Below are 24,140 nucleotides of genomic sequence, written 5' to 3'. Positions count from 1 at the left end.
TTTTCAGAACTAAGTAATGTGCAGGGAACAGAATTTTACAAGGTACACCAAGTTACTAATATGCAAAGCCATTCACTGCTGTTGCAAAACAGTTCCCAGGAGGAAGTCAGATGGAAGGAAATTGGAGGGAAGGACACCAGACATAGAGCTCCCACTTCCTTTCTGCAAGACAGACTTGATAAAATTAAGCAAACTGAAGGGAGAGTCATCTCTGCCTCCTTTGAGGGGCAGCAGCGCAATCGTGTCCCTGCGATGCCCAGGGCAGAGGCCAGATGAACTGCCTGAGATGTCCAACTGGCGCACAAGTTCTCCATGCCTGTGGAGGCACTCCTTCTTACATCTGGTGAGCTTTTTCCCACCAGCCTTGACTATCTCAAAGTCAGATGTTTAACAGAGGTCGTTGGGTCCCCTCTCTGCTCAGCGGATGGCAGTGCAGCTGTTGGAGGGCAATCCTTGGCACCCACCTTGGGACGGGATGAATAATCTTCTCAATTTGTCAGTCTCTCTGACTCCCCCATAGAAGCCCAGAAGACTAGCTTTCTACTAGACCTGCGAAACCAGATGTCCAACCTTGAACAGCTGCAGTGAGGTGAGACAAGTCCTGCCTTGGTTGCTTGTTTTCCCTGTATGTAAAAGCAGAGGCAGGAATCCTTGAAGGCTCTAAGGAAGATTGTGTTGGCGTTGGTGCATGAATGTAAAAGAGGCAGACAGAATCTCCTGGGTGCTTATTTTCAAAGGCACCTGCTGACCACCCAGGGAATTTAGGTACTTACTTTAGGAGGATGGCTTCACTAGGTGCCTAACATTTAAATGCAAAGAAGAGTCATTCCCTCAGGTGAGGCAGCTGGATTGCATCGCACTCACAATCCACTGCCAGGGGAAGGGTGACGGGTGTTTAACCACAGTATGCGGCAAGGTCTTAGGTATGTCACGGTTCAGCTCGGACCAATGCCCTTTTCTGTGGTCCGCATGTGGTGTCAGAGAACCCACATGGGTCCTACCACCAAACCTAGCTCTGGTGCCCGTTGTAGGGGGACTCCTTTCTAACTTCCCTTTGACTCGAAAATGCAGTGTTTCAACTTCCCCAACCCCCTGCTTGTCTACGTGTTCTCCCTCAGAACTCCAGCTAGCAGAGGAATGTCCTGACCGCTTAACTTTCCTGCAAGCATCTGGGAGCCACCACTTAACACTCCTGCAAAAGTTTGGGAGCTACAGATCTTTGTAAAATACCTGCAGAACAGAGTACACACATACCAGGACTCCTGATATGCTTTTGAGACACTTGTCCTGCCTCTTCGATGAATCTGAGGTATGCTGCTATTTTGCACCTGGCCCAGTCCCACTTACTTTCCTCCTTCCTATTTATCCCACATTGCCCACATATTGGTGCAGAACCTCAAACAGAGGTCATGGACTTGCTGTAGCTTTCTCTGCAGTTCTCTACTCTTCTTTCCTTACTGCTTGAGTGGTAGGAAACCTGTCTAAGCAGAGCAGTAAGCTGAGCAGTCTGGAAAGTAGTAGAGTACCCTGCTTTGGACAAGGGTGCAAAACAAAATTCCACCCCTACCTCTTTTCTGGATATACCTTACCCTGCCATGGTGCTCACTCTCACCAAAGAGAGGAATTTACCAAAAGGATTTACCAAAGATAGGGGGAATAATCTGAAACTGTATTTTAAGTATAGCTTTGCAAGCTACAAGACACTGACGGCCACCATGGAGTATGGTAAATTTTTCAGTCAGAGCCAGTGTAATAGTCTGTCTAAATTGATAATCTTGGTATGTACAAATAAACATGCGTGCATAGACATATGTGTAAAAATGCAATTTGTAATGCAAGAAAATACCGAGTGTTTCAAAGAGACATAATGCTCTACTCTCTTAAAACCTCCTTGAAGATCTCTGTTAGCCTATGCAGTTATGTTGCCCTCTGTCGACTTCACTATGTGCCTGCAGCTTTCCTCCTCTAGTTCCAAGTCAGAGCTGACTCTTGTTCTCAGGGCAGCTAACCAGAAGACTTCACGATGCAGTTTACTTTCCTAACACAGAATCACAGAATGGTTGAGGTTGGAAGGGACCTCTGGAGGTCATCTGGTCCAACCCCTTCCTCAAGCAGGGTCACATAAAGCTGGTTGCCCAGGACTGTGTCTCTATGGCTTTTGAATACCTCCAAGGATGGAGACTCCACAACCTCCCTGGGCAGCCTGTGCCAGTGCTTGGCCACCCTCACAGTGAAAAAGTGCCCATTGCCTCTGGTTTGTGTCACTGGGCACCACTGAGAAGGGCCTGGCTCCATCCTCTTTTCACCCTCCCTTCACGTATTTCTATAAATTGATGAGATTCCCCTAAGTTTTCTCTTCTCCAGGCTGAACAATCCCAGCTCTTTCAGCCTTTCCTCACAGGAGGAAAGTCCTCCAGTCCCTTCATATCTTTGTAGATTCTCTCCAGTATGTCCATGTCTTACTTGTACCGGCGAGCCCAGAACTGGACCCAGCACTCCAGCTGTGTCTCACCAGTACTGAGCAGAGGGGAAGGATCACATCCCTCAACCTGCAGGCAACACTCCTCCTCATGCAGCCTGGGAGCCCGCTTTGCTGCAAGGGGACATTTCATGCATGCTAAAGAATGCAATAAAAAGGAGCGGTGTACTCAGGTATTGTGACCTCAGTGTTCACAAAAGGAGTGCCACAACCAAAGAAAGGTGAGGTAGAGTCATGCCAGGAGCACAAGAACAGAAAGCACTCAGTTGATCACGGCTTACAACTACCACAGTCCTAAAGGCAATCCACTGAGGATCTGATCTTTATGGTCTTTATTACTCAGAGACATGAAACCTCAAGAAAATATTTTAACAACCTCCAAATTCCAGCGAAGTCCCCAGGAAGGTTCAGAAAGGCAGTCCCAGCCACCGCGACCCAAAGTGACACGCAGTTAATGGGCAAGGCTGCTGGGAGATGACTGCCAGGCCCGTGGCGATTGGGAGGGAGGTGTCCAGCCCTGCGTTCCCCCTGTGGCCCTTTGCCTTCCCGCTGTCCCCACCCACCAAGACATGCTTTGATGCTTTCTGCATTCCCCCAGGTCCCCTACACCCCCTCGCTACTCCTGGGTCCTGAAGCAATCACCACACAAGTCGCCTTCCCTTCAGCATCTTCTGTAACTTGAGAAAACTTCACAGTGCAGCATGAACCCAGCTGGGACACGGGGAGTGCAAAGAGACCATCGAATCATAGAGTGGTTTAGGTTGGAAGGGACCTTAAAGATCACCTAGTTCCAACCCCCTGCCATGGGCAGGGATACCTCCCACTAGACCAGGTTGCTCAAAGCCTCATCCAGCCTGGCCTTGAACACTTCCAGGGATGGGGCATCCCCAACTTCTCTGGGCAACCTGTTCCAGTGTCTCATCGCCCTCAAAGTGAAAATTTTCTTCCTGATGTCTAATTTAAATCTGCCCTCTTCTAAATTGAAGCCATTACCCCTTGTCCTATCGCTCCACTCCCTGACAGAGTCCCTCCCCATCTTTCCTGTAGGCCCCCTTTAGGTACTGGAAGCCTCCCCGGAGCCTTCTCTTCTCCAGGCTGAACAACCACAACTCTCCCAGCCTGTCCTCATAGGAGAGGTGCTCCAGCCCTCTGATCATCTTCGTGGCCCTCTGCTGGACCTGTTCCAACAGGTCCATGTCCTTGTGCTGAGGACTCTGTGGAGATTTCCCCACAGGACTTTCCAGCAGTTCTGCTGGGGCCTCTTGGAGGGGGACGGGGACTGGCAGCCATTTTCTCAGCCGTGTCCTGTTTTTGCACTTGCTACCCAGACGTGACATGCCCGAAGCGTGTCCTTCAGAGCCTCCAGTCATTTCTTGTTGCAGAAGATGGTCTTGTTCACTGCTCACAATAACAATGTGCTCATGGCATTCAGGTCTATGTCTGAAAAACATTTAATTTCCCTAGAAATACTCAGGCACTACCAAGCACCACCAGTGCTCTGGTGCCCTGCTGCACACCAGGGCTGGGAGGCCGGTGGAGAGGCCATGGGGAATCAAAACATGTCGGCTGAGTACTTTCCATTAGCTACAGCTGGAGGATTTTTGCACTTTATTCTCTTGTGTTGGGTCACTAGTGAGGATGGGAGACGTAGTGAAGTGCAGATGTGGTGCTGAGGGACATGGTTTAGTGGTAACTTGGCAGTGCTAGGCTGTTATGGTTTCAAGAACCCACAGCAATTTATTGTCATTTAGACAATTATGCTTTCACCCGATGACCCCGCCCCACCTGGGAAGGGGAATCAGGGAAAACAAGGAAACCCGAGGTTTGGAATATAAACAGATTTAATAGCACAAGGCTAAAGAATTATCAGTAATAATACTAAAGAACCAATATTGATCCCAATACCAATATAAAATACACCTATATATCATATATATACGATATACTATATTATATATATTATATACTTACATATATATATTATATATATAAAAGGGTTATAGTCAGCCCATTGTATCAGTAGGAAGCTGCGCACTCCCAGCAGGGGACAGCAAATGTCGGACACCATGAGCCCCGCAGCTTTGGGAGGAAGGGAAAGGCTCAGGGGTCTGGCACCGGGGCAAGAAGTTCTCTGGATCACAGGCATCATAGAAGAGAGAGAACTGCTCAGCAAACTTTCTAATTTATATCGAATGTGACATTCATGGTATGAAATCACCCTGTTGGCCAGCTTGGGTCAAGTGCCTGGGTCTCGCTCCTCCTAATCTCTGCACCTGGCAAGGCTCAAAAACACTGAGACCTTGAAACCGGCGTACCATATCTGGCTATAAAGTAAATATTTTCACAAATTCAGACACTAGAGTCTTCTAGAAATGCAGTTTTCACTAGCGTTAGGAGAGACCTTACTGAGAAGTAAAATTACCGAAAGAGAAACGAAACCTGTGTCACTCAAACCAGGACACAGGCTAATGGTCGGACTTGATGATCTTAAAGGTCTCTTCCAGCCAAAGTGATTCTATGATGGGAGGAAATGATGGGGCCATGATACTTTTGCTGTGAGCATCAGGGAGCTCTGGGATGCTTTCTCATTAGCCAGCCTGAGAGTCAGGGATTTAAATATGAAAACATCAGGCACATCCAGTCTCCAGTGCTGCTGGAGGTGCAAACAGACACATCCTGATGTAGAAAAATAGAAGAGGAACCCTGCCCACGGCATACAGCCTTTCATTTTGAACGCAGGCGCTTTCACACAGTGTCATTAGGTGCTGGCACGTTCGTTAGCTGGTGCACTTTCAACAGATCTGACTATATGTTATTAATGGGTGAATTGCTCTTCTCCCAGGTGGCTCCTCTAAATAATTTAAGTCTGTTATAATCAGAAAGGCTGGCATTTATAAATATTATGCCTCTCTTCTAAGCGATCTCTGAAATGTGTGCTTAGTGACGTGCTGCGCCGCACGGGAAATAGCAGAACGCTGCCACCTCATGGAAATCTTGATTTTATGCAATAAATTAGAAAGTGAGTCCGGGAAACTTGAGAACTTTTTTTCACAGAAAATATTTTGACTTTTGGGCAAGATGGCCAATCAATATTATGAACCTTGCTGCATATTACTTATCTAAAGTCACATTTAGATGTTTTTATTGTAAATTGAACGGAATATTGCACGTCTTCTAAACGAGGTAGAATTCAGTACAGAAGGGAAATGGCATTGGCTCGTTGCTGTTCCCCCACAGGTGATGAAGTGTTTACATTTTCAAATACTGATATGCTGAAGTCCAAAAAACAGGATCACGGGGGCGTGTTCTTTTTTTTCTAAAGAAAAAATAGTCTGGAAGAATAAATACCACAAAATTAAGGTGTGTTAATTACAACAATGTCTCAATATTCTCATTCAAATTTTTCCTGATTAAATAAATTGAAAGCAAGTATACCAAGTCACCTGAAATTCTTTCCAAAACAAAATATCCTAGCTGTTATATTTTTGAGTTTTTTAAAAATTGGATTTATGTGCATTTCACTGTCATTTAGCATCATAGGACCATGGACGACAAGGTTGGAAGGGACCTCAAGGATCATCTGGTCCAAACTTTCTTGGCAAAAGCGCGGTCTAGACAAGATGGCCCAGCATCCTGTCCAGCGGGATCTTGAAAGTGTCCGGTGTTGGGGAACCCTCCACCTCCCTGGGGAGATTATTCCAATGGCTGATTGTTCTCAGTGTGAAACATTTTCCTCTTGTGTCCAGTCGGAAGAAAGAGGTTTCGTTCTGAAAAATTAAACATTTTGACTTTCTCTGTTTGTTCACAAATGTTATTTTTATCCCTTAGGTGTGGGTTTATGAGCTGCTTTGCCTGACCTGCACGTTAATTTTCGTGCCGGGTAGCGCTACCCGCTGCCGCGCGGCTCCGCGCTGGGAGCGCCATGCCCCTTTAAGACCCTCATTTGCATGGTCCCGCCCCTCCCCTCCAGGCCGCGCCCCCCGCGCCGCTCTCGGCGCTGTAGCGTGCGCCCGCCTCCGCCAGGAGGCGCCGTCGCGCGGCGGCGCCCCCTCCTGCCGCCGCGCCCCCGCCCGCCCCGGCCCGTTGCGCCTGCGCGGTCGGCGGAGTCCTTGGAGCGGCGGCTGAGGGGCGCGGGCCGGCGGCGGGCCCGGAGCGGTGAACATGCAGCGCTGGGGACGCGTCTCCTGTGCGCTCGCTCGGGTACGCCGCCGGCGGGGGACGGGCAGGAGGACAGGCGGCGGGAGCTGAGCCGCGCTGCGCTGGGGAGATGGGGCCTGGGCTTTCTTCTCGCCCCCCCACCCCTCGCCCGGAGCTGGCGTGAGGGCGGGCGGAGCCGAAGCCGGAGCAGGCGCCCTGGGGCGCGGCGGGTGGCCGCGGGGTTCGGCTGTTCTTCCCTCCCTTCTCTGTTTTCGCGACGGGGAGTCTCTCCTCGGCGCGGCCTCGGCTCGGCTGAGGGGACGCGGTGCCCGCGGTGCGGCCTGGCCCCTGGCGGGCCTCACGCCGCCCCGGGAGGGGTGTGCTCGGGGTCTTGTCCTTGCTGGCGTGCAGGTCGTTGGCTGTCGGCCCTCCCGAAAGCGGAGCGGGGTGTCCCGGCCCGCAGAGCCTCCCGCCGGAGGGAGCGGCCGGGCGGAGCCGGGGGCGGACCCCTTTGCGGCTGTGGAAACCGGCGGCTGTCAGAGGGTCGGTTCCCGCCTTTGGGCAGCGTTGAGGGTTTGGGAAGTGCTTCCAGCAGCATCCTCTACTCCAGTTACAGGGCGATCGGCCCGTGAGATGCTTGTAGCCACTGTGCTGTCTCATTTCAATTAAGAAGTCGTGCCTTCCAGAACCACCTCTGAGATGTTGTCTGCTCGCGGGAAGTGGCCGAAGGGGGTGGTTATGGAACAACAAGACTCTTCATAAAATGGGTGTCTAATTTATGTCATTAAGTGGTTTGAGAGTCAGGTGTGAAGTGTTGGAAGTTTGCGTAGTTAGAGGCAGCCTTAGGCGAGGCTGATGTGAAAGCAGGTGTAATGATCGGCTGAGGGAGCAGAGCGGGTAAATGGCAGAGCGGCTTCTGCCTCCTGTTCCAGTCAATGCTCTCCGTGCCCGCTTCAGTCATGTTGTTCCTGGTTTGGATAACCGGTGACTGTGTGTTTGTCTGTGTGTGGTTGAATGCTTCTTTTTCTTCAAGTGTAGACTTCAACTTTTAAAATTAAGGCGGTTTTTTTTCTCCCCTTTCTAGAGAAGCCATTTTGATCGAATTCATCATGGTCTCCAGGGAATTTGTGCAGTGTCACAAAGGACCTATGCTGATCAAGGTAATTAATTATGAAGAATTTCTCTGGACAAAAAAAATTCAACCCAAAAAAAACCTCAAAATCCAAAGCAAGTGCTTCAAACTCAGAAATCAGTCTTCCAGGTGATGGAGGAATCCATGTCAGCATGGAGATTTAGATGAAAAATAGTGGCTTATTTGTCCTATTTGATATCAAGCTAAAGCTATAAATAGAAGTTGAATTTTATAGACCATAACAACAGTGATGGTAATTAATATTACAAAGGAGGTTGTGGTTACGGGATATGACTTAGGTACGAAGTTCATAGCTTCTGCTGCGTTCATAATCAATAGAGGTTGCATAGATATTTATTTTCTCCTTTATGATCTACTGATTTTATGGCATTCAGTAAGCATTTATCTTTTGCAGTAAACATCAATAGAAACTATGTTGGAAAAAAGTTATCCAGCCATCTTGGGTTAAAGTCTTAAAGGATTTATATCAGGATGGATGGGTCAGACAGAATTCAGTTGCCTCATTTCATTGTACATTGTTTTCCGTGCAAAACTTAAGACTGCTTGGTTTTATTGCAGAGTGAATACCTCCACGCAACTTTTCGTTTTGTCCAGAAAGTTACTGTTAGGCGTGATATGTAACTTACTTATCTAAACCTAGTTTATTAAGTTGCATCATTTTTAATAGCCATTTTGATTTTTTAAAAAAATGTATTTTCAAACATGAATTATTTCATAAATGATAAACTATTATTCCTTTAGTAAAATGTTGGTTGCTGAAACAAAAATGACTCAAATATGCTCTGTTTCAGTTGATGCCGATGTCACAGTTATTGGCTCTGGTCCTGGAGGGTATGTTGCTGCTATCAAAGCAGCTCAGCTTGGATTTAAGGTAAGATGAGACCTCACTCAGATAGCAGAATATTCATCCAGATGAGCTTGGAAGATGTTTGTGTGATACCGAAAAACTGAAATTCTTCTGTCGCATCTGGGGCACGACATCCTGTTGCCACGTCAGTAATGTTTCTTTACCTTGCTTACCCAGATTATACAGAAGTTGAAATGGAGATGTGAAGGTATTACTGTCTGTAGCCCTTCTAGGCTACTGGCAAAGCTGCTCAGGACAGTTTGCTTTTGATTGGAAGTGGTAATTGCGGTGGGCTTGTACTCTTGTGGAAAAAGTGGGAAAAGAAAGCTAGGAAGGAATATTTCTCCCAACAAAGAAAAGGGGAAAAAAATATTGAGTGTGTGACAGAAAGGCCACTGAAAAAATATCCTGAAGAACAGACTGAGGGACCTTAAAAGAGGAAAAAACAATACTTAACTGATGGGAGTAGAATTTGAATGTGAGTAGAGGAATTCTGTTGCCATGTGAGAGTTTTAGAGGTGAAAATATGTTTGTAGAAATACTATAGCATCTAATTTACATTTATTTATGTTCATCTCTGTTGTCCTGTCTGTTGTCATTATATGCCTTTTGAAAGAGGCCACTTTTATCTGATGTGTACTAATGATATGTCATTTAACTGAATATCGTGAGAGTTACACGTGCAAAATGCGTTTCAGATTTTCTAAACTTATAAATATACAAAGTGTAACTTGAGCGGGATATATTTTTTTACCTTCACTCCTTAATATGAGGCCAGCTTACTCTCTTGGCACTGCATTATTCTTCTCTTAATTATTTTGAAATTTGAGAAGGTGGAGCTAGCAGTCTTGAGCATGTTCCTGCTGGCTTATAAGTCCAGCGCTTCTAAATTATGATGTCTGAACTTCATGACAAAAATGAGTTGACCAGACTGCCTGGTGGACAGGAATTCCTATTGAAGAGGAGTTCCAGTGAAACGCTGGAACGGAGGTTCATGTAGAGTGTAGTGTTCACTGTTGGATATTTTCAGAACTTGGCTGTACAAGGCCCTGAGCCACCTGATATATCTTCAGTGTTGACTGTGTTTGGAGCAGGAGGTTTGACTAGATGGTCTCCAGAGGAGGTCCCTTCAACCTGAACTTTTCTGTAGTTGAATGCTGTCCCTCATTGCTCATTACTCCCACAGCTGCGTTTGTGATGTCTCTTTGGGTATCTTCCAGCCTTCTAATGTGCAACTACCAAAATATAAATGTTTGAGATTCCATTAAGAAGTTTTACATCTGCCTGTGACTTAGTGCAGATAATTGAGTTGTCTTTACCCATGCTTTTGCATTGTCTTTTTTGTCTTAATAAAAACTTTTGCTTTTAGATATACGTTGTTACTGAGCTACCTGAGAAAAAAGGTGCTCAGCGCTATGGGTTTTAATTGAGGTTGAGGCCTTCTGCCATGTAAGTTTATGTTCGCTTATTTTAAAGCTTTTTTTATGGCTACATGCCCGCTTTTCTTGGAGCAATGCTGTCCTCTGTATCTGTGATTAACAATAGGATACATATATGAGGAGGTTAAAAACTGCCCTGGATCCTGTGTTTCATCATGGCAAAAAATAGTTTTGTTATATTGCTTTACAGCTAGTCAAAGTGGGCAAAATTTTTAGACGTGCTTGGTATGTGTCACCTGTAGCACTGGACAAACATGAAGAATGTTTGTGCTGACCTTGAGGAGTGTCTTTGAGGTGTTATTGTGAGACGGGCAAGAAGATAGATTCTATAGTGACACCATTCCTGGAAGAACCTGATTGTGCTCTACTGAACTGGCGAACTTTAACCTTCAACATCAGTGCTACATGTGCTAACACAAGCATTAAGTCCTTGTATCACTGTCACGGTGTCCCATGTTATTGCCGACAGTGTTGTCTGGGCATTCACTTTTCAACAGCTTTGCTTGGCCTTGTTGGCGAAGTTGATGTAAAGTGGATGAGGCAGAACCTCCTTATCAGGTAAAGGTAGGAGCACTCTAGTGCTGTTTGATTCATAGTGCAGCTTTTAAAGCCCATGGATCATTTTTCATGCTTTCATGTGCTTAAGACAGGAGGAAGTTTAGAAGGAGGTTCAGCATGTCTTAGTGTGTTTCTGTGATTTGATACGGTAAATCCTGCTTTTCATGTGACCATCACCTCTACTTTAACACAAAGGTGGCAATTTAAAGAAATGATGAAAGGCTTTCGCCTGGGTAGTCAATTCTCAGCAGGTTGGAACTGTTAGAGTATAAACCAAGGAATTATTATTTTGAACATTTGTGCACCTTGCAAAGAAGGAGATGACAATTCTTTTGCTTCTATAAAAAAGGTTTATGGTGCTGCCCTCTCCCCCACCCCCGAAGGTGATCTGTTTTTACTTGAAACTTTGAGTTGCTTTTTTTCTTTTGCACACTTCAGTGTTAGCAAGCTGATGAAAAGGAGATGAAATGTTTTCTGTCACTGTTGGTATTGACTTTATTTTTGCTTGGCTTTGCTTTACTTTATTTTTATTCTTTCCTTCTTTATCAATTTTGGTGCAACTTTATAGCAAAGGGTCTTGCAAGGTAGTGCGTTTAGAGAGGGAAACATTTGTGGTTTGGGGCTTTTGTTTTGTTTTCTTTGAAGAAAAGATTTCTTCATGTGATTGTAACATGTATTGGTTTAGTTGTCTGTTGTTTCCTTGTAATTACTTGTTTTCAGCAATCTCTTGCATGATTTACATTTTTTGCTTTTTGCAGGTTGTTTTGTTTTTTATTTTTTTATTTTGTTGTTTTATCTTTCACAGAACTGAGTGTTGTATTTAATTGAGGTGCCTTGGGATTTTTGAAGCAGAACAACAGCACTTAAAATTGTATGAAAGTATAAATGGTGCATGGAGTAATGTGTCTCTCTTCTGGTAGAGAATTTTGTTGCAAAGAGCCATTTTGTGGTTTCTAAGTTATGAAAAAAGTGAGGGAGGGTAAATGCGAGCCACAAAATAAATCTAGGAATGAAATTAATGAGGCACTTCTAGAGGAGGAGTTATTAGGTAAATGCCTGGTCTTTGTCATCTGTTCTAACTTGTCAGATACCCTCCATGGAAATGGTGTTACAGTATTGCTAATAAGTTCTTTCTTTCCTCACTTCTTCCTCAGACTGTCTGTGTAGAGAAAAATGAAACTTTAGGTGGAACCTGTTTGAATGTTGGATGTATTCCATCCAAGGTAAGTGTACATAGTTTGTCTTAACTTCATTGAAAACAACAGATACTATATGTATCACTTCAGAAACTCCTTAAATCTTTTTCCAAGATTGATGTACTTTAAAAATTGAAATTGCGGTCCAGATAAGCTGAAGATCCAAATAAATAACATAAAGGGTTAAAGACGTATTTGCTCCATAGAATTGTTTTGTTTGCAAACTCTGTTTTGTGGACTTTCCCAAATGAAAGAGTGGAAGAGAATGAAAACCAGGGGTGCAGATACATCTTGCTCTGATGAGCTGTTGAGTGGTGTTGTAACCCGTAACTGACTACAATGTTAACTGTTTCAGATGATTGTATCTCTTATAGTCTACCACCTGAAGTTCTTGATCATCTCTTAGCAGTTTGTTCAAAGTAAACCTGTAGTTTTGTCCAAGATGTTGTTCTTATGTTAAAGGAACGCTGAACTCTGTCACTAGGGGTAGAGAAAGTGAATCTAAATTAGGGGAGAGGGGCACCCCTGAAAAATCGTGAACTCTGGTTTTGGTTGGATGATGCACCGTGGTCTGAAGAGAGCTGTGTCTCTCCATTGACAGTAGAATGAGCCTACTTAATTAGCTCTTTAAATACTAGTCTAAGCTTAAATAGTGTTTTCAGCAGCCCCAAAAGATGGCCTGGAGCGTGGGGCTGGTAGTGCTTGTGGGGAATAGTGCAGGTGGGGAGAGAAAAGGGAGAGTCCAAGGCATGCACTCTGAAAGAAAGGATAAGTAAGAAGATGTTCAGAAGGACCTAATATTTGATGTTATCAGTCCTGTTTTAAGTCATTTCAGAACTAGGACCTTGTAAGAACAGTGCTATTGGTAGATAGCCTTGTTAGTCTGATCTGCGTTATCTAGCTGGGTGATAATGAGTCTGCCTCATTGGCACCCAACAGGTGAAGGAAGACACTGGTAATGCCAGGTTTATAATGGCTGTAGGAACAGACATAATTTTCCTACCAAGAACCCTCCTACCTTTGTTGCTCTTTCTAATCTGTTTGCTCGAAATGGTTCCATTAGCATGGTAGGAGAAAATACAGTATAAATACAAAGTTTTTTAAATTATATATTAATTTTCCTAAACATTTTACTAATAGTTCTAATGAAGTTTAGAACATCTTAATATACTGAGGAAAAACTAAAAACGAAGGTGTAGATCAACACAGTGTTACTTTAAAAGTTTGGAACTTTGCTAGAATCTATTTAACTTTTCTTTTTGAGTCCCCTTTTTTTTTATCCTTTGAAGTTCTTAAGAAGATACTTCTGAACCTACGGCTAAACTCGGATGCTATCCAGAATTTTTTTTGAATGGCAATCAGTTTCATAAGAAGTGGATATGTAGGCTGCATACACTGAGGCAATAACAAACTACTTGAGAATTTCTTTCCAAAAAGCCACCCAAAATAATACATTGGGCATGGATTTATTTTTTTTTTTCTCTTTTAATTGCTGAAGTCTTAAGTGGTGGTTGTGTCTTCAGTAACGTTGAATGTTACAGATTCAGGGTTGTGACAATGGGCAAATGGGCAGTGACGTGAAATGGGCAAATTGATTTTAAAGAGTGAGAGTTGATAAGACTTAGTAATAAAAAGTTAATTATCTTATTCTGACAGTATTAGTTTAATTCAAGCATGTGTATATAAGGCAGGTATTTCAAAAAGTGCTTTGAATGTTTTACTGTGCCTGCTTTCAGTCTGCGCAGACTTGCGCTGTTGCCCTTTTTGAAAAGATACTGATAATTTAATGTTTGGGGTGGCTATAGTGAAAGACATAATTTTTTTACCAAGATCCCTTCCTAACTGTATTGCTATTTCTAATCAAAATACAGTTCTAGACATTCTGTATTTCAAGCTGCTGATTTATAAACATTGTTACAAAAACTATTCTAACTTTAATTTTGAATTCTGAATGTCTGGTGAGCTGAGCTAGCTCTAAGTCATCTAGTTTCAGGTCCAGTAGCTGTGCAGTTTTAGTAACTTTAGTACAACTCCTCAACTACAAAATTTAACTCACATATGTCTACACGGGCTAAAATTTTAACAGGGATTTCAGTATAGCTTTGCCTCATTGAGTTTGTCTGTATCCTCTTTTTATTGACAAGTAATCTCTTGTCTGAGAGAAATAAGGAAATTCTGTGAATCAAAATCATCCTTCTTTCCTCTACTTAAAGTCTGTTCTTCCTTTTTTTTTTAATCCTTAGGGAGCCATTCCCAGTTTCTCTGGTGAAAGGAACAAAAAGGATAGGTGTGAATTTAACTGTTTTCTATTTTTATGTTAAATATGCAGCTTTATAAAACACTTCAGTAAGAGCTTCTGTGTACAATTTCTGTGTTTTGAAATACACCTTTTTAAATACGTACATGTCAGACTTTTTCTTAGTAGTAAGAATGTTTTGCAAATAACATGAGTTTATTTTTTTCCTCATAATATAAGTAATTAATTCAGTTGCAAATGTATGTCCCAATTCACCTTTCTGTGTGTGTGTTTTAGGCCTTGCTGAACAACTCACATCTGTATCACTTGGCCCATGGAAAAGACTTTGCTAATAGAGGAATCGAAAGTGAGTGCGAAAACCAACTTGTTACTGCCTGTTAACATAAATGGTTTCCATCAGCAAGCAAATTTAATCATTGAAATCTGACTACTATATATTTTTGGTCAGAAAACTTTTTAGACTTATAAATAATATCCTTTATCTGTTAATTGAAGGGTTAGGGAGACATGTGTCTGCTCCGTGAACCCTGAATCATGGATAGATAAGTAATATTTGAAAAGTGTAATACTGCTTTTTAGCATAGCAGTTGTTGAATGTAACCTTTACTGTTCAGTAAGGCCATTCAACACATCTTACTGTGTCAGAGCTCTTAATTGTGTTTAGATTAGCTCTTTTAAATAAAAACACTGCAATGCTTGATAGAAGGTTTTTTTCTAACCTTAGTTACAGGAATCCGTTTGAACCTGGAGAAGATGATGGAACAGAAGAGTGGTGCAGTGAAGGCCTTAACAGGTGGAATTGCTCATTTATTTAAACAAAACAAGGTTAGTTTGAATTGTATACTGAGGTACAACCATGATTTTTTTCTGATCTCAGTTTCTTGCTTCTTAGATTTTCACGTTCTTGCCACATAAATTATTTTGAGTGACTGGCTCGGCAAGGGCAGAATTTGCTTCTCTCCTAAGAAATTTTTTAATGAACAGTTCCTTCGTTCTTAATCTACTTAAAAGAATAGTATACAAATACTTTGTGATTTGTACTAGATGGTGATGCAGAGGTACATGTTAGCAGCTTCTCTAAAGCCGTTGTGACATTCAGATTAAATGCAGTGTAACTTAGATAAGTAATATGAATCTGAATTTACTGTGTTGTGATTACTAAAGGTTGTACACGTATCTGGGTTTGGAAAAATAACTGGCAAAAACCAAGTCACTGCAACCAAAGATGATGGCAGCACACAAGTTATCAATACAAAGAACATACTTATTGCCACGGGCTCAGAAGTTGCTCCCTTCCCTGGAATTACTGTACGTATTTGAAATCTTAATGGTACTGTTTTTCAATGTGTAATATCCACATAATTTAATGTGTAATAATTTTCTGCATCTGATTGCACTTCAGCTTCTGTGTGTTCTATAAATCATGTAAAAAAGAGATTGTAAACCTCCCTTCATGGATTTCTTTGTCATTAGATTGATGAAGATAATATTGTGTCATCCACTGGTGCGCTGTCACTGAAAAAAGTTCCTGAAAAGATGGTTGTCATTGGTGCAGGAGTCATTGGCGTGGAACTGGTGAGAGGATATTTAAACCACTTGGCCTTTAATGTATCAAGGAACAGGGTGTTACTTTTTTTGTTATATTTAATTGTGTTGCTGTGATTTAACAGATGTTTGGTTGAGTGAGTTGTAATGAATGTGTTCAGACTTCATAGTGTGCTAGCTCCCTTTTCTAGCAGAAGAGTTGGGATAAGTGTTTGTAGGATCAGTGTTCCTGCAGCTGGTTAGCTAAGCAGAGAAATGACAAAGGAACATACAGGGTTTTTTTGGGGGGGAGGGTCAACTTCACTGAGGCTTGTACCTGCTCCACGTATAGATGAGAGAATTTTCTTTTTTAAGGGAACCTCATTTTAAGCCAGGATAAATTCTTGTGTGTAGCAGTTAATCCCAATGAATTCTTATGTGATATGGTTGTACATGTTCTGTCTAACAACCAAAGGAGCTGAAACTTTGTAGTTCATTTTGGTCTGAGTCCTTTTGCGTCATACCTACGTGGTTCAAGAAGAGTGTGTATTTGCTGGTCTTGCAAGTGCTTGCAAATTTGCACATCTGCTTAGTGGTTGCTTAGCCTGCTGGCCATTAAGCAGGAAAGAGCAAGACAAGTGAAATACTGTGTTGGGTGGATGTGGGTAACTTGAGGTACATAGCGTGTACATGGGGTTTGTTGGTGAAGCTGATGATAGTGGTTATAGTTATAAATACGTACAGAAGCAGCAGTGGTTCCATTTTATAGCATGAAATTTCCATAACGTGGTATTGTTTTGGTTTAATTTGTAGTCGTATTAGAACACCACAAACAATTTCCTTTGGATTTTCTGAGCTACACTTAGATTCTTTAATTTTGAATTTTTCTGTATAGCATAAAATATACCTAATTTATACTTAATTGTTTTGTTAGGTATTTCTTTAAAAGATTATTTCCGTGAATTCAATCGCTGAAGTTTTGGGTGTGCAAACAAGCAGTGATAAATCCAGTTTTTGTGGAAAGGCTAGGATGGGTAGCGGGTGTGTTTTATCCTACACTGTTATGTTTGTAAAAGCTGATCATTTTTCTCTTACCAGTTGTCCTGCTTTTGAAAAGTTTACAATGGAAGTGATAAGTATTACAGTAAAGAAATCTGAAGCTTTCCTTTCAAAAACTTACGCGTGTTGTTGTGTCTGCAGGGTTCAGTTTGGCAGCGCCTCGGTGCAGATGTGACAGCTGTTGAGTTCATGGGCCATGTTGGTGGAATGGGAATTGACATGGAGATCTCTAAAAACTTCCAACGTATTCTTCAGAAACAGGGACTTAAGTTTAAACTGAACACCAAAGTTACTGGTGCTACCAAGAAACCAGATGGAAAGATTGATGTAGCGTAAGTGTTTAACATAAAACTAAAGGAATGCCATATATATTCTTCCACCCAATCCTTCAAGCCTATTTAAAAATATAGTCTGATATTATTCTTTGAATAGGAAAAATGGCTTTAGGATGAAACTTAATTCTTCAGGGAAATTTAATTTTTATCCTGTATTATCACTTACAGAGTTCATGCTTTTGGGTTTATTGAGCCCTAGATTGCTTATACAGGAGAGGTTCCATTCACTTGAATTGAAGATATGCTAGTATAAAACCAGTGTTGTTTTAGTGAGATCGGTAATAAAAGCAGAACTCTAAATCATTCTTTTTCACAGAAGATCTTAGCTTCTGGTATAATTAACATAAATATCAGGATTGTTCACACAGTCTTTTTCACACCATTAATTCTTGGCTGCTTACTGGAGGGGTTATTTTGTCCATACCTCCCCTTGTCGTCAAAGAAGTGTGGCAGAGATTTGATTGCTTTCGAGTAGAAGTAAATGAAACGACCCCAGAGTGTCTCTTAATAGCCACACACAAGCCCTTTGAAGATTTACAAATGAAGAGCTAATATAGAAACATATAAAGTAAATTTGCTTTGTAGAAGTCTGTATGTATTCACTGCTTCCGTTCTTCTTGTTAATGTATTCTCTATGCAGTCTCTATGGTTACATAAACTGTAGCTTGAGTTTTAAGAAAATGCTTAATGTTACTTAACAGAAGTAAGCTTAAATGTTGGTTTTGTTTCGCTGGAATCTTAATATGACAACTTGTATTTGCTGTATTGCCATACGTTGGGATAGTTTGTCCTCCACTATTGTAAAGGCCCTGGATTTAGGCTTCTTTACATACCACACTGACGCTGATTGGATCTCTCATGTAATCTGTTTCTACATTTAGAGTTTCATTTTATTTCAGGAGTATGCTTTTGAAACACATTTCCTGTTTCTCCTCACTTACCATACTTTGGTTCTTGCTTGTTCTGGGTGCAATTAAACACAAAGATGTGCTTGAGGGATGCATGTGATGCTGGGCAGCTGCTAACGGGTGTTTGCTTCTTGGGCCAGAAGAAAGCTTGCTTAGAATTCATGGCCCTGCCCCACCCCAAAATATATATCGTTTGTGTGTCAAGTACTGAGCACCAATTATTTTGCTGTAGAGATTTGATTGTATCAGGTCATGCTACTTGCTAGTGGATATACATCCTGAATTTCTGTGTTTAAAAGTTGTTAGCAAATGCAGTAAGAGTTATTGTCCCTTCCTCTGTCTTCTACTCTTCAACTGTTGTAAGGAAGGAGTGTGGGGCAGGCTGAATGTGAGTGTTTTGGATGCTAGATCCAGCCAGTAGGTCACCATCTGGATTATATTAGTTACTAGGTAGAGAAACACAACACTGAAAGTTTACAGCTTAGTGTTTTTGCTATTTGTTTTTCTTTAGTGTTGAAGCTGCTGCTGGTGGCAAGGCAGAAGTAATAACTTGTGACGTGCTTCTAGTTTGCATCGGTAGACGGCCTTTTACAAAAAATCTAGGTCTTGAAGATATTGGAATTGAACTTGATAAGAGGGGGAGAATCCCAGTCAATAACAGATTCCAAACCAAAATTCCAAAGTAAGTAATACTAAATAATATTGTTTTACTTTTTTAAGCAGAACGCTTATTTTTTAAAAGTTTAACCTACTAAAGCAGTTTTTAAAAAAAAAAAAAAAAAGAAAATGTAGACTATAGCTTTCTTTTCTGAAAGGGAAACTCAAAATTTCTGTTTATTTCAGGAACTAAAGCTTTTTAGTCAACAGTTGAAGTCTTGTAATTTAAAAGTTACTGTGCATATTTGATGTCACTTGTCCTTCTTGAAGTGTGGTCATTCTGTGGAAACTGCTCCATTATACTTTGTATTTCTTTTGAAATGTAATATTTTAATCTGTTTTGATTAGAGTTTTCAGTAACGTATTTTAAACTGACTGTTATATAAGGTAGCCTAGGTGTGGTAGGATGTTTTTAAACAGTGTCTTGTTCTGTTTCATTGGTCTGATAGCATCTATGCTATTGGTGATGTAGTTGCTGGACCCATGCTGGCCCACAAAGCCGAGGATGAAGGCATTCTTTGCGTAGAAGGCATGGCTGGGGGAGCAGTTCACATTGACTACAACTGCGTACCCTCTGTGATATACACTCACCCTGAAGTGGCCTGGGTTGGCAAATCAGAAGAACAGCTGAAGGAAGAGGTAATGCTTGTTTTCTTCTCAGACAAAACTGTTTTTCCACCCTGGACGTGGTTTCATTGCCTAGTAGTTTTATCTAGCTACTTTTTCCAGGAGAATTTCTGCATCTGAATTCACTGCTTAGGGTGTACAATTGAATGATTCCCTCCTGCATGCCGCTCTTTCGAGGATCACAGTTCTCTTTAAGTTAATATTGTTCATTTGCTAATTAACCTTTTTTAATATTCCCCTTGTGCCCCCTTTGGTGGTCGTTCTTATGCATTGCTCTGTATGTCTTATGTGTCTTTTATTTTTGTATTCTGTTCCTGTACTTATCAAATTGTTTCTATGGTTATGTTGTTCCTGTTGGTAATTAACTCAGTAACACGTACCTGTTTTGTAGGGTATAGAATACAAAATTGGGAAATTCCCATTTGCTGCGAACAGTAGAGCAAAGACAAATGCTGACACAGATGGCATGGTGAAGATACTCAGTCAAAAATCAACAGACAGGATGTTGGGTGCTCACATTTTGGGCGCGGTAAGTATTGTAAATTGTGCTGCTGTCTTGGCCTGGTAAGGGTATGTTATTTGTCTTGCACGGTTGCAAAGTAGTTGTCAAGTTAGAAGTGCTTGTAAAAAGAAGGAAGACTTGAGTCTACCATAGTTGCTTTTATTTACTGTTCTCTTCTGCAGTCCTGCCCTCCTCCCTATTTTCTATTACTTTGGTCTTAGACCCAGCATTTTTAAATTTTTTTCTGAGAATTGCTAGGGTTAATTGATTTCTCTGACAAGTTGTTGGTTTGTTTTGGTTTTTTTTTTAAATGAATATTGCCAAATACTCAGGAGAACAGCAGAAGTTGTTGACTCAAGTTCTTGAAGTTGAGGGAGCTGAACACACTGTGGTTTTTTTCATTGGTGTGTTCTTTTTTTTTTTTTTTTCCCCACCTCTCTGAACTTCAGACTTCAGTGGAATTGGTAACCTTATGCAGCAGTCACCAAATCTGGGGGCAGTAACTTCTGGAACTCTGATTAAGAACCCTTTGCAAAGATTAGAAATCAGAAAATTCTATTTTGGAAAAGTGTAATTTTCTGCTGTCCTACAGCATTCAGGGTTAGACCATAACATCTCTCTGTTTTGTTTATCTTAGCTTCAAATAATCTTTCTTCATCCTGAAGGTGTATGCAGAAACACTTCCGTGCATCTTGTATACAGCTTTCTTTGAGAAACATGAAAACTGCTGTTTACCTGGAAAGGAAATTTTATTCCTATGAATTGATACACTGTCAACACTAGGTGACTAGTCAGTAGGCTTTTTGTTTCTGAATCTGGTTCTCATATTTTCTGATAGGAATACATAATAAAATGTTATGCTAGTTATCTTTTCTCACAATGACAGTTGTTTAAAAATCAATATAATTTAAAGGAAGCACAACTTAGGTTTATTGGTGTCAGACAGACTAATTTTCTTCAGTGGAAAAGGGCTGGGGGAAAATCTTACATTGTGGATTTGAATGCTCAAAATGTAACGGATTTCACTATTTGCAACTCCTCAAAGAAGCGCTCTCTGAGTAAATACGCGTAAATACAACTTGCATTAATAAAAGTGAAGGTGCAGATGTAGTAGCATGCTTTTGTTTATCTAGTTATCTATTTAACTTCCCAGGAGGCCGTTGAAGTTTTGGGGAGGCTTCAGCAGTGATCATGTATGCTGTAGTTTTGATAAGAATGTGGGTATTATCTGACCAGTGTCTTCTGGTGGGAAAAAAACCCACATTTTGCACAACTCTCAGTAATGAGAGAAAAAACACTCTCATTAAGAACTACGTTTAGATTTATGCTAGGCTTCAGCAGTGTCACCAAATAGATTAAGTGCTTATGTTTTATATTAGAACACAGCTGAAGTGGTAGTTATAATACAACTGGTTTTAGCAAAAGATGCTTATTTACAAGCTGTTAGTGATTCCGGAGGACCTGGACAACTGCATAAAGGTTTGTGCTAATTGCAAATACCATTAAATTACAGGGTGCTGGTGAAATGGTTAATGAAGCTGCCCTTGCTATGGAATATGGGGCATCATGTGAAGATGTAGCCAGAGTTTGCCATGCCCATCCAGTAAGTTTTTCGTAAACAGACTGTTGAGCACTGGGGTTACACAGACATGCTACAATCACGTGTAAATGCTAATGACCTGTACCTCTTTGTGTTTGCTCTCTACAGACAGTGTCAGAAGCCTTCAGGGAAGCAAACCTAGCAGCATCTTTTGGCAAAGCTATCAACTTCTAAAATAAAAGTGCAGATCTTTGTACGTGTATAGTACATCTCTGAAAATAGACTGTGGGCTCTTTTGGAAGGCTGAGTCTAAAGATTTTTGGACTGACTGAATGAAACAATTATCTTTATTTTAAACATCAAAGATTTAAACAATAGAGTTTGGAACAAGTGGAATTATCCAGTCTCTGTAAATTAAATACTTAAAATTACTTGTTTATTTACACGATGAATGTTGCAGAAAAACAGCCTGAGAGAACTTGTCTCGTCTTCAATACCAAACATTTTTGCTGCTGCATGGGATTATCAGGTGTGCTGGTCAAAACCCTGAATAAATGTCCAGCATAACTGGTGTTTTCTTATTTGAGGTAGTGATAGACTAAGCCTGTTGAATGCTGGCACTTATAATGCCGCTGGCACTTAAAATGCCACTGTCACGTCCGCACAAAAATGTGTTTCTTTCTGAAGGGATTAACTTTAGTATTTAACCTACTTCTTACGTACAAGTACCAAAATTTGTTCTGATTCAGTAGTGTTAGGATGTTGGGAGAAGAGGGGCTTGTATAGATCCATTAAAATGATATGGACTTTTTGAAGAGAAAAATACTTTTGTGCGTGTGTGATTCTCCACACATCACGTTTTCATATTGAAAACTCATCAGGGGAAAAATCGAGTGCTGATGGAGAAATGAAAGATTGAAGAAAAATTTATCTTACTGCTCCTTAACCTTTTCTGTTTTTAAAGCTTCCATTGTCCAGCTCTCTTAAACTTGAAATGCTAAACCTGGCTAGTGAAGCAGCACTTGCTGCCAAGTGCTATGACACAAGGGTTATTCTGCATCTTCCACACACAAGGGCTGCAGTGTCAGCTCTCCACACAATTAAGATGTACGTTCTTCTCTTCTTCTGTTTTCTATTTTGCGCTCTCTTTCTGTCTCTTCTGTAGCAAGAGAGCTTAATAAATATTTAACATGTCTGGAGGGTCTTCTGGGGTTTTGTTTGCTGATTGTTGGCCCCATTACTCCTTTTAATGTCTAGGTTGTGAAATATGTGAAGAAACTCACAAACAAATGGCATCTTTGGAATACCACTAATGTGTGTAGGGAATGTGCCCAGTTCCAGTAGCGCACTTTAAGTTTTGTTTTGCAGGATGCCTTTTTTTTTTTTTCGCTAGGCTCTTCTGCCTTAAAGAAAACCTTAACACCTACTGGTATTGTGCGTGTCCTTTTTTGTTATGCTAAGGGCATGATAGATGAGAAATGTGCATCCAGAAAGTGGTGCAAAAGCTACTTGTTTTGTGTATGTACAAGATGGTTGTATCCTCCTGCCTTCCTTTAGAGCTTCTGGTTAAGTATTGATCCAGTATCCATACCGAGTGATGGAAATATATGCCAATGTTACCATTTCATTAAGATATCGATTAATCAACAAACACCAGTGATACTGTTCTTCATTTTGGTTGGGTTTTTTTAACTCCTGTTTTAATTGTAGATAGGGTTAAACCACCACAGCTCATTAAAGTTATCCCCAGGCTGAGATGACCCAGCATGTCCCTGAATTGGAGTAAGTGAATTAATGTGGATCTGCTTTCAGGTGTTAGTAGGCAGTTGCTGAAGGGAAAGCAGAAGTGAGACAATAGTGAGGGAAGAAAAACTTGATTCTTCCGATAGATCTAGGCATTTTGGAATCACTTCTACTTGTTGCAGCTAAATGCTATTAAGTGTTAATCTTGTGCTTTCCAAGTTCTTCCTAGAAGCCCTGCTCTTTCAGAAACAGTTTTGTGTCCACTCCCCCCCACCTCCCTCAATACTTGTGGCAGTCTTAGACAGTTCAGCCTTGAGATTCATCAGTTACAAATTCTCATATCTCGTTTTGTTCACGTTAAGTGAAGTTTGCAAAGTCAGGGAAACTTTAATCAAGAATATTACTAAAATTATACTGGAGACTGTAGTGTGCCAGACACTTGAAAATAAAATTTGAGGCCTTAAAATTGTTACTATATTGTTATTTCTCTCGCTGTCGTTCCTGTTCTAGTTAAGTGTAAAAAGAGTTTTATAAAGTTAAAAGTAAGATGAGCTACCGAGCCACTCGTCAATGGTCTGATGGCAGTTAAGTCTGAATGTTGCTACGTTTGCAGACTGTATTTTTAATTGCTGTGAAGTATGCTGGCAGCAAAAAGGTGTTTGACGCTGGTATGGTAATTGATTCCTGTGAAGGATTTTTTTGCTCTAACGCTTGTAACCGGAGGAGCTTTTGGGTAATTATTTATTTAAACATGCCACTCTTCAGTTTGCTCAGGTAGTGATACGTTCTGCTATAGTTGTGCTGACTAACTTTTGCTGACGTTAATCAAGGTTAGGTAAGGTGCTGATCAAAGTTATGTACGCAGATGTATTCCTCAGGTCAGAGTTTGCAGTCAGGATGTGTAAGCGCATGTTGCAGTTTTGGATGCTAATTTGTGTAGCTGATGAATGCTGCAAAACAACTTGTGCAGTACAATACAGTTGAAGGTGTACTGCTCTCCTGAAGGTTGGTGAACTGCATGTTACCCTTGCACTTTGAAAAAAAGGCTTCTCTGTGTTTTGTGAAGTGCAAGCTGTTCTCAGAGAGCAACGTCTGTCTGCAGCTCCGTAACCAATTCACATTAAGTGCCCTGCAAACTTTTGTAGCTCCTTTTCCAGAGAGGCTTGATCCTCCAAGCGT

At 41.4% G+C, this 24,140-nt stretch overlaps 1 protein-coding gene across 1 annotated transcript; it reads left to right on the top strand.

The window, feature by feature from the left end:
* The first annotated feature begins 6,546 nt into the window (after positions 1-6,546).
* On the top strand, positions 6,547-23,433 carry DLD (dihydrolipoamide dehydrogenase). The gene is made up of 14 exons (XM_054203712.1): positions 6,547-6,679; positions 7,701-7,776; positions 8,561-8,640; positions 11,768-11,836; positions 14,343-14,412; positions 14,791-14,891; positions 15,231-15,374; positions 15,540-15,641; positions 16,791-16,981; positions 18,404-18,574; positions 18,999-19,188; positions 19,568-19,705; positions 21,192-21,281; positions 21,387-23,433. The coding sequence occupies exons 1-14, from the start codon at positions 6,641-6,643 to the stop codon at positions 21,450-21,452; spliced, it is 1,527 nt and encodes a 508-aa protein (XP_054059687.1). The 5' UTR covers positions 6,547-6,640; the 3' UTR covers positions 21,453-23,433.
* Positions 23,434-24,140: the final 707 nt, after the last annotated feature.

Source organism: Rissa tridactyla, chromosome 1, assembly GCF_028500815.1.
Source record: "Rissa tridactyla isolate bRisTri1 chromosome 1, bRisTri1.patW.cur.20221130, whole genome shotgun sequence".
Lineage (NCBI taxonomy): Eukaryota > Metazoa > Chordata > Aves > Charadriiformes > Laridae > Rissa > Rissa tridactyla.
Note: the sequence above shows the minus strand (reverse complement) of the source record. Positions and strands in the feature narration are given on the sequence as shown.

Bases quoted from the DNA above. Each gene is read 5' to 3' on its own strand.
- DLD (XM_054203712.1), top strand. From the start codon at position 6,641: ATGCAGCGCTGGGGACGCGTCTCCTGTGCGCTCGCTCGG. The intron at 15,375-15,539 runs GTACGTATTTGA...CTTTGTCATTAG, and splicing joins CTCCCTTCCCTGGAATTACT to ATTGATGAAGATAATATTGT. The intron at 19,189-19,567 runs GTAATGCTTGTT...CCTGTTTTGTAG, and splicing joins AAGAACAGCTGAAGGAAGAG to GGTATAGAATACAAAATTGG.